Source organism: Cucurbitaria berberidis, assembly GCF_010015615.1.
Source record: "Cucurbitaria berberidis CBS 394.84 unplaced genomic scaffold K460scaffold_2, whole genome shotgun sequence".
Lineage (NCBI taxonomy): Eukaryota > Fungi > Ascomycota > Dothideomycetes > Pleosporales > Cucurbitariaceae > Cucurbitaria > Cucurbitaria berberidis.
In genome coordinates, this window is record NW_024468936.1 from 6,844,237 (window position 1) to 6,855,772 (window position 11,536).

An 11,536-nucleotide genomic window follows, 5' to 3' on the forward strand; every position below is an offset into this window, starting at 1 on the left:
AAGCTTCTGAGCAGAGCAGAATCATTGCTCTCTTGCTTGCCATAGACAAACCATGCGAGCATTTCCTATTGCTCATTTCGCAGTCCACGTGCTATTTGTTCTTAGGATCATTTCAAACACAACTAACCTAGTCAATGTATGTCATGGGGAAACAGTTACATACAGGGAGCGAAGTAGGTAATTGCTGATTGCGGACACCTTTACAATCAGTTGCATGCTTCGATTCCCACGATCAGCTGCGCGGCAACAATCGCTCGTGATTACAGCTTACAGTTTGATATAGCTCGTTAACCTTGATTCTAATCGATTGCCATGGTCATTTCCACTCATGAAAACCAAAGGACAATTTTCCAGGGCCACAGCCATTCACAATAAAGTGAGTCTCAGACACAACTGCTAGAGATCACCACAGTCATCTCACAACTCTTCCCTCAACATTTTCATCTACCAGTCTCCGTCCTTGGTGCACCCAAAGTCTTACTTCAATCCACTTCTGGTCGGCTTCTAGAAGTTGGTGCCCCATAATGCCGCTGTCTGATGAGACCAAGGACCTTATTAAGGCTGGTCTCGTCACCAAGCCTTGCATCAAATGTGGGGACGGAAGCCATCCTCTCATCAATTGCCCCGGAGGAACACGCGCTCTGAGTGGTTCAGTATGGAAAAGCCTGAAGGGTACCGAAGTGAAAGAGGCGGAGAATGAATACTCTAAGATAAGGAGAGCGTACGTGACGAATCTGAAGGCTAAAAAGAAAGCAGCCAAGAACGCCGATTCAACCCAAGCAACGACTGTGCCACCCGCCACCGAACCGATCATCGCTCCGGAAGGCTTTCTCTCTGCCGCCACCGTCAATGCTGGCATCCCTGTTCTGCACGAAGCTACCGAGACCGCCCAGCTACGTAGCATCCAAGATCAAGCTCTCGCTGAGCAAGTAGAGACAAAACTTGGGGCCCCTACACCTGCGCCTGGTACTTCACAAGTACTTACCGGCCATCTACATCAACCCGAGGCCACGTTCTCCCAAATTGTCGACACCAAGTTTCCATTGAGGAAGACGCTCTCAAAACCCTCGTCACAGGTGTTAACGAACCATTTCGAGGTATCTTGGAACGACGATACTACGTTTTACGTGTACGAGATCATGAATATTCCCATTTGCAATAAGCGCAAGGCCAAATCCATTGTCGAGACAGCTATCCAAGCCTGGGACTTCCTCAACACCAACGAAGACTACTTTGCCACAGATTATCTCAAGACGATCGTTGCATGGAAGAATCTTCATGAAAACATACAGTGTCCTCGGACGACCGCGAGAGAGGGCGAAGTTGTATGGGCACCTATTCCAATTGCAGATGGCGACCGAAGGATTGAACTTAGCCTCAAGTTCGAAGGCTCCATGAATCTCAACCGTCTGAAAGACTTTGTCAACCCGAAATCCAAGCCTGACGATGCGACACTTCCCAACTTCAATTCCAGCCCGCTAGTCACACACCTGAACACCGTCATTTCCAAGAGTCTAACCGATGACGTCTTTCAGACATCTTCGCACAAATTCTTCCTGAAAACTGGATACTCACCCCTGGGAACCTCTAACTCACTGTGTATCATGCGGGGCTACGATTACACAGTCAGGCCAGCCATGGAGAAGGTTCTCCTAAATGTGAACATAGCAACGAGTGCTTTCTTTCGTCCCATTACGGTCGCAGAGTTTCTTGAGGACCGCACTTTCGCCGAGAACGAACGCGAGAAACGTATCAAACGCCTAAGAGTCTACATTGTCCCGGATAGGCAGTCCGTGAAGGACCCAGACGACCAAAAGCGCGTTGACAACCTGAACATGCCCCAGAACCGCATCAAAACCATCAAAGCATTCGGGAAGCCCATTGGTAACAGGATGGAACCAAGGCTGTCGTTTCCGAAGTGGATCAAAGTTGGAAATCAACTACAACAAAACGGAGAAGTACACGTTGTAGATCACATGAAGGCTGTATTCGGCCAGGCGCACAAGTTCGACGAGAAGCTCAAGGCCGTAAACGTTGGCACAGACGATGATCCGATTTGGTACCCGCAGGAATTCCTTCGTATTCTGCCGTACCAGCTGTACAACAATCTTCTTCCTGATAAACTCGTCGATTCAATGCTCGAAAGTGCTTGCAAGACACCCCCGGAGGTTAGGGCAAGAATTGAAGCCGAAGGCCTGAAGGGCCTAGGTGTGATCCAATCGAACGGAGTCCAGAAATTCGAGAAATGCAACGCACTAAGCATCAGGCCAAACATGCTCCTAGTCCCATCTACAAGGATGGAACAGGTCTTCGTTGCTTACGCTGCAGGCAATCCCATCGCCCCAAAAATGGACGACAAGGCGCAGTGGAACTTAGCCGGGAAAACCATATTTTTGGAAACACCCACAGCTAACCAGAATCTGAGCTACTATATGCTCATTGACCCTGAACTGAGAGATGTATCAGCAACCGTCAAAACCTACAAGACTGCAATTGCGGAGAAAGTATCTCAACACGGCATTGCAAAGGGTGCAACATGTGTCGCTGAAACGATCCTCCCGAAGAACCTCAAAGATGGATCTGCACCGGACGATCGATATAACTCGAACCCTGGTTACGGTAGCTCGCGCGATGCGAACCCACTAAAAGTTCCGAAGACCCACGAAGACCTCAAACAAGACATTGAGATGGCGATCAATACATGCAAGAATATGGCAAATGGACAACTAGTTGTGCTCCTACTCGGAAAGCGAAACATCCCTGTATATTCCGCGTTTAAAGATGTCGCAGATCGCATCTCTGGTCTCCAATCAGTCTGTGTTACAGAGGAGAAAAACCGAGGCAAGCCAGCGACTGACAAGGGTCTCGGACAGTACTTCTCAAACGTCATGATGAAGGTCAATCTCAAACAAAAAGGCCGAAACCACACGGTATGCGACAACAACAAGGGAGGTGGTAGATTGAGAGAGGTCTTGAGGAGTGATCCACCGAAAAGGGGCATTATGATACTTGGATCAGACGTCACCCATCCAACTGGAAGCTCCCTCGTTGGATGTCCATCTATTGCTGCCTTGGTCGGCTCAACTGATTACGATGGTGGCAAGTTCCTCGGCTCTATGCGTCTCCAAAATAGGAGCAAGAAAGAGGTCAGTGTCTTCCGCTTCGTAGATCATCAAAAACAACTAACAATGCACAGATGATTGACGAGATCAAACCAATGGCAAAAGAGAGGTTCCAGGCCTGGAAAGACAAGTTCAACCCGGCTCCACACATCTTATACTACAGGGATGGTGTTTCCACCGGGTATGTAGCATCCGCACATGGACACTATCTCAGAAATTCGGCTAACATGGCATAATACATTCAGACAATACGAACAGGTCGTCAAAGAGGAACTGATCCAGATCAAAGAGGCATGGAAGGAAGTGTGGCCAAAAGAGGTGGGTGATGTGAAGATGACTGCTGTTGTTGCTGTCAAGCGCCACCATATACGCCTCTTCCCCATCCAAGGTGATGGTCACAAGAACGGGAACTGCAAAGCAGGCACACTTGTCGACAGCGGCATCACATCGCCCTTCTTCTCCGAGTTCTTCTTGCAGTCCCATCACGCTCTCCAGGGAACCGCGAGACCGACCCGCTACTTTGTCCTTGAGAACGGAATCAGGCTTTCAGACACAGATATCCAGCGCCTCACGCACAAGTTGTGCTTTACCTACGTCCGCGCCACTATGGGGGTTTCTTACGCTCCACCCGCATACTATGCCGATCGCCTTTGCGAGCGCGGTCGTCAGTACCTACGAGACTGGTTCACGCCCAACTACGAGAGCGCCCACTACAAAGATTACCAGTCCGAGAAAGATACGATTGATCAAAAGCATAAGAGCGCTTTGAAGTCCGCCATCCTTCAGCTTCCGAAGCAGCCAACTTTAGAGAGTCGTCGTAAAGCTCGGAAATCTGAGGCACAGGCCAAGCTCGAGCGTGAGTCTCGCAACAGGGCTGAAGATGAGATCTCTGCGCAGGTTTTGATGAAGGCCAAGGCGTACTTCAATGAGAGGCGAGCTGGAGGTTGCGGCCCTTGGCATAAGAACCTCGATGGAACTATGTTCTGGATGTGAGTATTGATGAGTTTGGGTTTCTGATTTTTCTTTTTGTCATTGCGTTCTTGCTGTTGATTTTCTATCATAGTTTGGCAAGTCCGCTCTTCTAGCGTTGACTTTAATTTAGAAAAAATCTTTGTTTTACTTGTGTGTGCACTACTCAAGCACTTTGCTACTACGTAACTGTATGGATTGGTGTAAGAACAGGAAGTGTTCCGATTATACCCCACTGCATCGGTGAAGTGAGTATCAGCCATGTATCGCGGCACAGTCTTTGAAGACGATTTAGCATTCTTGCTGCGATAGCCCCAATAAAACGATGGGGAGAAACATCTTCATTAATGAAAGAGCAGAGGAAGAGATAAAGTATAGCGAGGAGATGACTTGATGGTTGCTGAGGAGCGAATTAGGAAGAAAGAGAAGAGAGGATATGCCTCCTTCTTGTACCTCTTCTCTATGATGATTTCGGGATGACGATAAGTTTGGTTTCGTCCACAATTACCATCTTTTGCCAATGCTGACATTTCTCAGACGTTCGTTCATGAACTCAAACGCTCTCACGTGCCGTTCGTCTACACGAAACCTTATCACCTCAGTGGGCACATACTTTTGCTTTGCTGCCTACTTCATCCGCTATAAAGTTCTCTCAACCTGTCAACTTGACGCACCCGTTCCAACATGAATACTTTCCAGTTAAGAATTACCTTCCTGTGTTTGGTCCAGATTATCTGCTCCTAGCCCAGTCTCAAGTTTTCCGATTGCTGACGCCTTTCCCCCTGTCCGATTTGCAGGGTGATACAATAAAGCTCCGATATCATACACAAAGAGAGGGTAGAGCTGTTCAGTTATCCTCTCTTTGTTGGCAAATTCGAGTGCTCGTTCGAATGGAATCCAAACACCCTTGAGATTCGTTGGACCAAGCTTGACAACGTGGCGAGTCCTTTCAGCTCTAAGTATGCCGTCTCGGCGTCCTCGATTCATGCCGGCTACGTTGAGTAACTTTGTAGCATTAATCATGTGATTGTCTTCGCGGCGTGCGACGCGTACACTCTTCGACTCGACTTCGAAGCAAAGAGTTCCCTCATCTTCCCACAAGGAGGCATGGACACGTGGCGCGAGCCCAGGGGGCGCGATTTGGCCGGTGTTATCGAAATCTAAGTCAAGTTTGTCGACCATCCCAGATTTACTGGTGGTTGGAGGCGGGGGCGTGAGCGTGAGCGGAGAGGGATTTCTTGTAACATCCTCGGTGGTGACAGAACGTTGATGGCCAACCCGCTTTTTCGTCGATATGAGTCTTACCCGTTTGAACTCTCTCATGTCCTCATCCTCCTTGATATCGTCATGTTCAAACCGTCTCTTACCGGCCGTGAAAGATGTACTTGGTTGTCCGGAGGGTTTCGATTCGTCAAGCCCGGGCTTTAGTTCTAGCAAGGAGGACTGCGGCAAGGAGTCCTCCTCTTCAACAACAGTAATCCTTCGGAACCACATGAGGCAGTTCTGACAGTGTACATCTGCCTCGGTGGAGTTCGAGGATGATGTTTGGCAGCCGGGACAGACCACCCTATCCAAACCTTCGTTCGCAGGTTCATCACTGTGAAATATGAAACTCATCTCGACTCGTTGTCCAGGCAGGAATGCGCTTTGCCAGTTTCGAGACTGCTCTATTTCTCTCCCGGTGGCTCCATCCTGTAGTCCATACATCCGCTCTTTCATTTTGATGTGTCCTTGTACACTCTGAAACCGTATCTCAAGAATGCTGTTGAAGGCTTCCCAGGATGTAACCTAAATTAGGTGGTATAGTCAGCGCATGTCTCAAATACATCTCATACTTTTGGTATACTGACAAACTGCAGGTGAACAGGTGCTATCCGACCTATCGGGTCTTCTAGGAGGAATGGCTCCTCAATGAGTCCTCGCTCTAGGCGGCTTGGGAGGGATGTTTGAAGGCTGATCACCGCTCGATACGTAGCGATGTTCATTGCAATCGCCCCACGCATCAAGCACTTTAGCTCCGATCCCAATTGGCGAAGCCAGTTTAGCCTGAGAGTTTCCGTCACTTTTCCTAGGATTGAATTGCCTGCATCGATGCTGTCTTTCGCGTCTTCGATACGATCCTTGATGCTGCTTAGTATCGCATCCTGTGCGGAATCGGTAGACTCATGTCGTCGGTCAGCCCGGTCTAGTTTATCATTGATTTCTTTTCGATTCATCGCCATCATCTTGCTGTTTCTCATTAGCTTCAATCACGTTAAAGGGGCGCAATACTTGCACACTTGCTGTGACTAACAGCATCTGGAGGCTCGTGCTAGTACCTGCTATCTGCACACGAAAATGGTCGAGTGCCTCCTTCTCTCCAATTCGCCAGCGGACCTTCATTGCTATCTCTTTGACCAGACCTGGCTTCTGACCTTCGTCAAATGTACGTTGGTATTTCCGAACACTCTCCAAGAAGGTGGCAACAAGACCTTGGCATCTAGCCACGGCGTGCTTCGCAGTTTCGCATAGACTTCGCAGTTCAGGAGTCGATCCATCACCATATTGCCTGTTGAGCAAATCGATCTCCAAGAGTGCGCGATCCAGTATCCATAATTCACGGATAGCAGACTGATACTCAACCTTCGAGCCTCGAGCCTTGTCGAGCGCTTCGACAAGATCTTTCACAAGCAGGCAGACTGAAATGATATCGCCCACGGCGCCAAAGGTTACCGGCATGATGCGGTGAATGAACACTATGGTCCTGTTCTACGAGGAGCAGCGTTGGGCAGACATTTATTTGCGCGGGTTATGTCTCCTTTCACAAAGGGTGCAGGAAGGCTGAGCCCCTCTAGGCTCAGGTGCTCCGCCACCCCGGCTCGCCTCAGATGGCTAGGGCCATCCGTACAACCAGACAGAAGCGTGCCCCCCTGAAGGGGCACGTATGATAGCAATTGTAGGCGCGAGTGCTCACATACCAAATATTTGATTCGATTCCGGTACGAGAGTTTATTCTTTTGCTCTAGCTGTCCTGACCCTTTCCCACAGATGTTGCGCCGCCATTGACGGGTCAGCGGTTTCTCGTTGAACAATACCATTCGGTAAATCATCAAGTGAACAAGTAAGAGACGCGAGATGTTAGTACGACGGCAGAAAGAAGTGAAGAGCTGTACGTAGAAGTGACAGCCCCGCACTCAACTTTGACCGTATTCACACACCCTCTCCACACAACAAGGGACTCCATAGCGAGAAATCTTAGTAGACTTTCTCGCAAGAAGCACAGAAAGGTACCACGTTAGACGTGCATGTGTTAGTGACTTGAACCCAAAAGATTCCTAGAAGTAGGCATCACGTGCCGGCGTACCGACGCTAACGCCACTTCGAACGCGCCGACGCGTCAAACCTTTACCATCGACCACCTAATTCACACAACAATACCAATCGCCCTACACCACACTAAATACCAATCAGCGAAGACTCGCTGCACAGGGTTAAGCCATCTCATTTAGATTTCCTGAACTTCACGCACAAGCCGCTAAAATGGACCACCCGCAAACCCCGCGCATCCTCGCGACCCACCTGTCCAACTTCCAACACCGCATCGTCCGCGTCCTGGGTAAAGTCGTGCAACTACGAGGGGAAACGGCGGTCATCGATGCTGGAGGCAACATTGACGTTTTACTTAATCGCGTACGTAATTTTCATATGCCTCCGCGTCTTGACAGTCAACTAGTCACATCTGGAAAGCAGAAAAATGTGGAAATAGAAGGATGAAATGGAATGAATTAAAAATCCAGAAAGTGAGAAGGCGATGATTGCTAATTGTCATTTCATAGGACTCACATCTTGCCGTTGGCCACGCGGTGGAGATCATTGGGAAAGTGGATCAGAAGCTGCAAATCAAGGTTCAAGCTGCGACGGACTTTGGCACGAACATCGGTATGGACTTGCCCTCACGCGTGATGATGATATGAGAGAGAAACGGTTGCTAATCAGCGGGCAGACTTCAATGCTGCGAATGCAGTGGTAGAGGCTACGCATCGGTACAAGGAGATCTTCTACGATGGGGAATGAGGGTTTGCGACTAGTCAGGTGCACAAAAGCGACGGCTGAACGTGTCGAGACTGGGGATTAAGACTGGGGGGCTTCGCAGTTGGAGGATGATGTCCTGAGGTCACGACAGGCGGGAAATATCCTCTACATCATGTGTATATCCGCGAAACGACTATCAGAATCTTACAAATATATGCTGGCTCTACGCAGTTGGTATCTTCAAAAGCACACCCTTGCGCCCTTCTTTGCATCGTAACTCCTATAAAGCAAAAACAGCACCCGTTTGTAGTAAGCTCATGAGTCGTGCCCGATTCGGCAAGTACTTTACATCAGATTGAAAAATTCCGCTCTACTGACGGAGTTGCTCAAAGTTTGCTCCGCACACCCTCTAACCGGAACTTGACATCCTTCAACTGTTTCCCCGTCGGCTTCCACGCCTCGAACATGCCCAGTAGATCTTCGACCTCTTTCCCTAACTCCTTCTTCACAAAGTCTTCTTCCAGCAGTCCTCTCATCGCCCACGGCAGGAAGAATGGGTTTTGATTCGCCGTGTTGGCAGACTGTTCGTAGTCCTTGACACGGAGTTTATATACGTCTTCTCTTAGATTCCCAGTTGCTTTTTCACCGATGATAGGTATGTTGATGCCCTGGAAACTTCCACTTGTACCAGGTCTTTGTTGTGGAGGAATAGGTAGAGAGGTTGTCTCGAGGGCATGTTGAACGGCGAGGGCGTAGACTGCAGGGTCTTCGTATACTCTCGAGTGGCCCTCGCCACCGTATAATGAGCCTGCAAGTGCGGGGCTGAGTTCACGGATGAGACCATGGTCTGGGAGGCCGAGATTGCGGAGCTTGAGCGTGAAGCCGACGAGGTGAGTGAGGAAATCGGGCGCATGAATGCGCCCGTCCACGAAAACGGCGCGGTAGATGTAGGGATGCGAGAGTGTAGAGAAAGTGGAAGACTGTAATGCTTAATTAGGACCGACACAGTATTGGAAGAATTGAACTTACCTCCAGCGACACCAGCTGATCGTCAATACTCCCCACATACAGAACCCGTACGCCAAACCTCAGCACCTCATCCAGCGCAGCGAGATACATCTGACTAACCAAGCTCTTCGGGTTCGAAAACTCAAACAGCTCAGCAGCCGTAGGGCCGAAGTACTTCGTCTTGTACTCAATGAATGGACCCATATTGACGCCTGCCATGGCACAAACACCGATCCTCGTCGTGTTCACGCAACCAAACTGGATCAACTTGGCAACTAGCATCATAGCGACTGGCACGCCCTGGGAGTGACATGCGACGAGGATGAAATCCGCGGCTTTAATGTGCTCGATCCAATTGAGTAAGAGTTTCCAAAGTGAGTTCACCCGCTCGGCGACGAAACCTTCGCCTTCTAATGCTATTTGCTCAATTTCCGGCTCGTATCCACGGGCTGCAGACCAGTCTGTGATGGCGGCTGCTGCGGCATTCGCGAAGCGTATCGATGTCCCTGTCGGCTGACCTAGCACTTTCTGTATGATAGGCGCAGGAAAGAAGCCATGAATACCAATCGCGACAGCCTTCTTCAAACGTGGCGGTGCGGGATTAATATGCAAATGCGGCGTTGCAGGCTCACCACCGAGGAAGTACTGGCGGACATGCTGCCAGAAGCTTGGTTGTTGGACTAGTTGGTAGGTAGTCTTAAACTCAGGTAGGATAAGATTTGATGGTTCTTGCTTGATCTTCGGCACGTGCTTTGGTGCTGGTTGAGCTGCTGGGGCTGTTTCAGGCTTTGTAGGCCCCAGAACAGGCGAATCTTTAGTTGGATTTGCTGTCTTGCTGGAGGTGGACGTGTCATTGGGTGTGCTCTTTGTCTTCGGCCGCCCTCGAAGAGATCTGAAAGAGCGCTTGGCCAACGGCTCCTCTTTGGATGGTTGCTCCTTGGGCTGTGGCTCTTCAGTAATGGCTTGCTTTGGCTTTGGCTCTGCTTGCTCATTGAATTGGGCTGCCTCTGGGTGTGACTGCGAAGGTGTATCGAACACTGCTACCTCACCGACATGCTTCTGTGCTCCACCGTCAGCGGGCTTGGCCGCCTCGTCCGGCTTCCCTTTGTTAGTGTACCAGAACGCCCATGCAGATGGTCTCGTCGATGCTGAAGTGGTAGTTTGAGCAGCTGCGGCAGGAGTAGAAGTCACCTCTGGCGAAGCTTCCGAGGGTAGCGTCTCGGGTGGTGCTTCTGAGATTGCTTTTGGTGTTGCGTCAGAATCTTGGTCTGGCTTCAGCGCGGAGGTGTCTTGGGTAGCCGGAGGTGCTACGTGAGCACTGCCTTGTGCGTTTTGCGCCCTGCTCCACGACCAGAACCACGAGCCACTGGATGTAACCCTTGTCGGAGCTTTGTCAGTCGGACCTGGAGCGTCCCCCATCTCTGTATCTTGCACGGGCGCTGGCGCGCGAGGAGCATCTTCCATTTCTGCATCGTAGTTTTGATCACTCGCCACTACAACAGCAGCGCTCTCCAGACCTTTCACCTTCGCATCCGGTTCCTCTGATGGCGTTGGCCCGGGGAGAGGTGTGCTCTGGGCGTCATTTTTGACCCTGTTTGCCTCTGCATATCCATCAGGCCGCGACCACCAGCTCCGCCATGCCCATGTATTTGCAGTTGCATCTGTTTGTGCTTTCGGCGGCTCGGGTGGTAATGGAGGCTCGTCGACGTTTGGTGTTGACGGTTCTTCGGCTTCGTTGGGGGGGTCGTCGCGTTGCGGTTCGTCGACGAGACCGTCTGAAGAGACATTGACTTTGGTCATAGCCGCGGGTATCGCATCGCCTTTGCTCGACTTGCGCTTGGTAAGGAACTTCTTTGGTGAGTCGTCCCTGGGCTTCTTCGCGTCTTCTCCCGCCAGCTCTCCCGTGGCGCCTCCAGTGACGCCAATGCTTTCCTTCGCTGTCTTGACTATGGCAGGCGCTTTCGACCGCCAGCTGCCTGATCCAGATAACCACTTCTTGCCTTTCGGTGTTTGTGTACCAGGAGTCGAAGGTGCCGTGGTGGCTACTGACGAGGCTGTCGATGTCGACTCTGTCATGGACGTGTTTGAGGGCGCATCCTGTGATATTCCACTGCCGGGCAGCGTGGTCGAGTCTGTGTTGGCTGCATCAGCGGTAGGTTCAGGTGGGACGTCCGGGCCTGTGCTACTGCTGCCGGCGGGCGCCTGGGGGTTTGGCTTCGTTTTCTTGCGTGAGCCCATTCCAGCAGGGAGGGGGGAAGATGGGAGCAGGCGGAACGGCCGCTGGAGACAGAGTTAGTAGGCTGAAGACATGTGAGCAGGCTTGTAGACCTTCATCCCGAGGTGGACCAGGCGCGCTGGCTTCTGGCCATGACGCACGCATGTGCCCTGACCCGTGCTGGTCTTTAGCGCGCTTTGACGGGGACTGA

General features: G+C 50.8%; 4 protein-coding genes across 4 annotated transcripts; 2 read left to right on the plus strand and 2 right to left on the minus strand.

Annotated features, from left to right (window-relative positions):
- Positions 1–524: 524 nt before the first annotated feature.
- On the plus strand, positions 525–4,115 carry K460DRAFT_429046 (Piwi-domain-containing protein; the record flags this gene model as incomplete). Its single annotated transcript, XM_040938303.1, has 4 exons — positions 525–2,613; positions 2,680–3,146; positions 3,197–3,303; positions 3,368–4,115. The coding sequence occupies 4 exons, from the start codon at positions 525–527 to the stop codon at positions 4,113–4,115; spliced, it is 3,411 nt and encodes a 1,136-aa protein (XP_040792081.1).
- Positions 4,116–4,312: 197 nt separating this feature from the next.
- Positions 4,313–6,881, minus strand: K460DRAFT_331584 (apses-domain-containing protein). The gene is made up of 3 exons (XM_040930805.1): positions 6,367–6,881; positions 5,942–6,320; positions 4,313–5,879 (listed from the first exon to the last, which is right to left on the minus strand). Exons 1-3 carry the CDS (start codon positions 6,807–6,809, stop codon positions 4,791–4,793), a joined length of 1,911 nt encoding a protein of 636 aa, XP_040792082.1. The 5' UTR covers positions 6,810–6,881; the 3' UTR covers positions 4,313–4,790.
- Positions 6,882–7,610: 729 nt separating this feature from the next.
- K460DRAFT_276301 (ssDNA binding protein-like protein Ssb3) lies at positions 7,611–8,144 on the plus strand (the record flags this gene model as incomplete). The annotated part of the gene is made up of 3 exons (XM_040928105.1): positions 7,611–7,760; positions 7,907–8,009; positions 8,074–8,144. The coding sequence occupies 3 exons, from the start codon at positions 7,611–7,613 to the stop codon at positions 8,142–8,144; spliced, it is 324 nt and encodes a 107-aa protein (XP_040792083.1).
- Positions 8,145–8,488: 344 nt separating this feature from the next.
- K460DRAFT_275999 (uncharacterized protein) lies at positions 8,489–11,348 on the minus strand (the record flags this gene model as incomplete). Its single annotated transcript, XM_040928082.1, has 2 exons — positions 8,489–9,082; positions 9,132–11,348. 2 exons carry the CDS (start codon positions 11,346–11,348, stop codon positions 8,489–8,491), a joined length of 2,811 nt encoding a protein of 936 aa, XP_040792084.1.
- Positions 11,349–11,536: the final 188 nt, after the last annotated feature.

Excerpts from the sequence above, each read along its gene's own strand:
- K460DRAFT_331584 (XM_040930805.1), bottom strand. The coding sequence starts at position 6,809 with ATGCCGGTAACCTTTGGCGCCGTGGGCGATATCATTTCAGTCTGCCTG. Across the intron at positions 6,321-6,366 it reads CTGTTAGTCACAGCAAGTGT|CAAGATGATGGCGATGAATC; the intron begins GCAAGTATTGCG and ends AATGAGAAACAG. Across the intron at positions 5,880-5,941 it reads CACCTGTTCACCTGCAGTTT|GTTACATCCTGGGAAGCCTT; the intron begins GTCAGTATACCA and ends CACCTAATTTAG.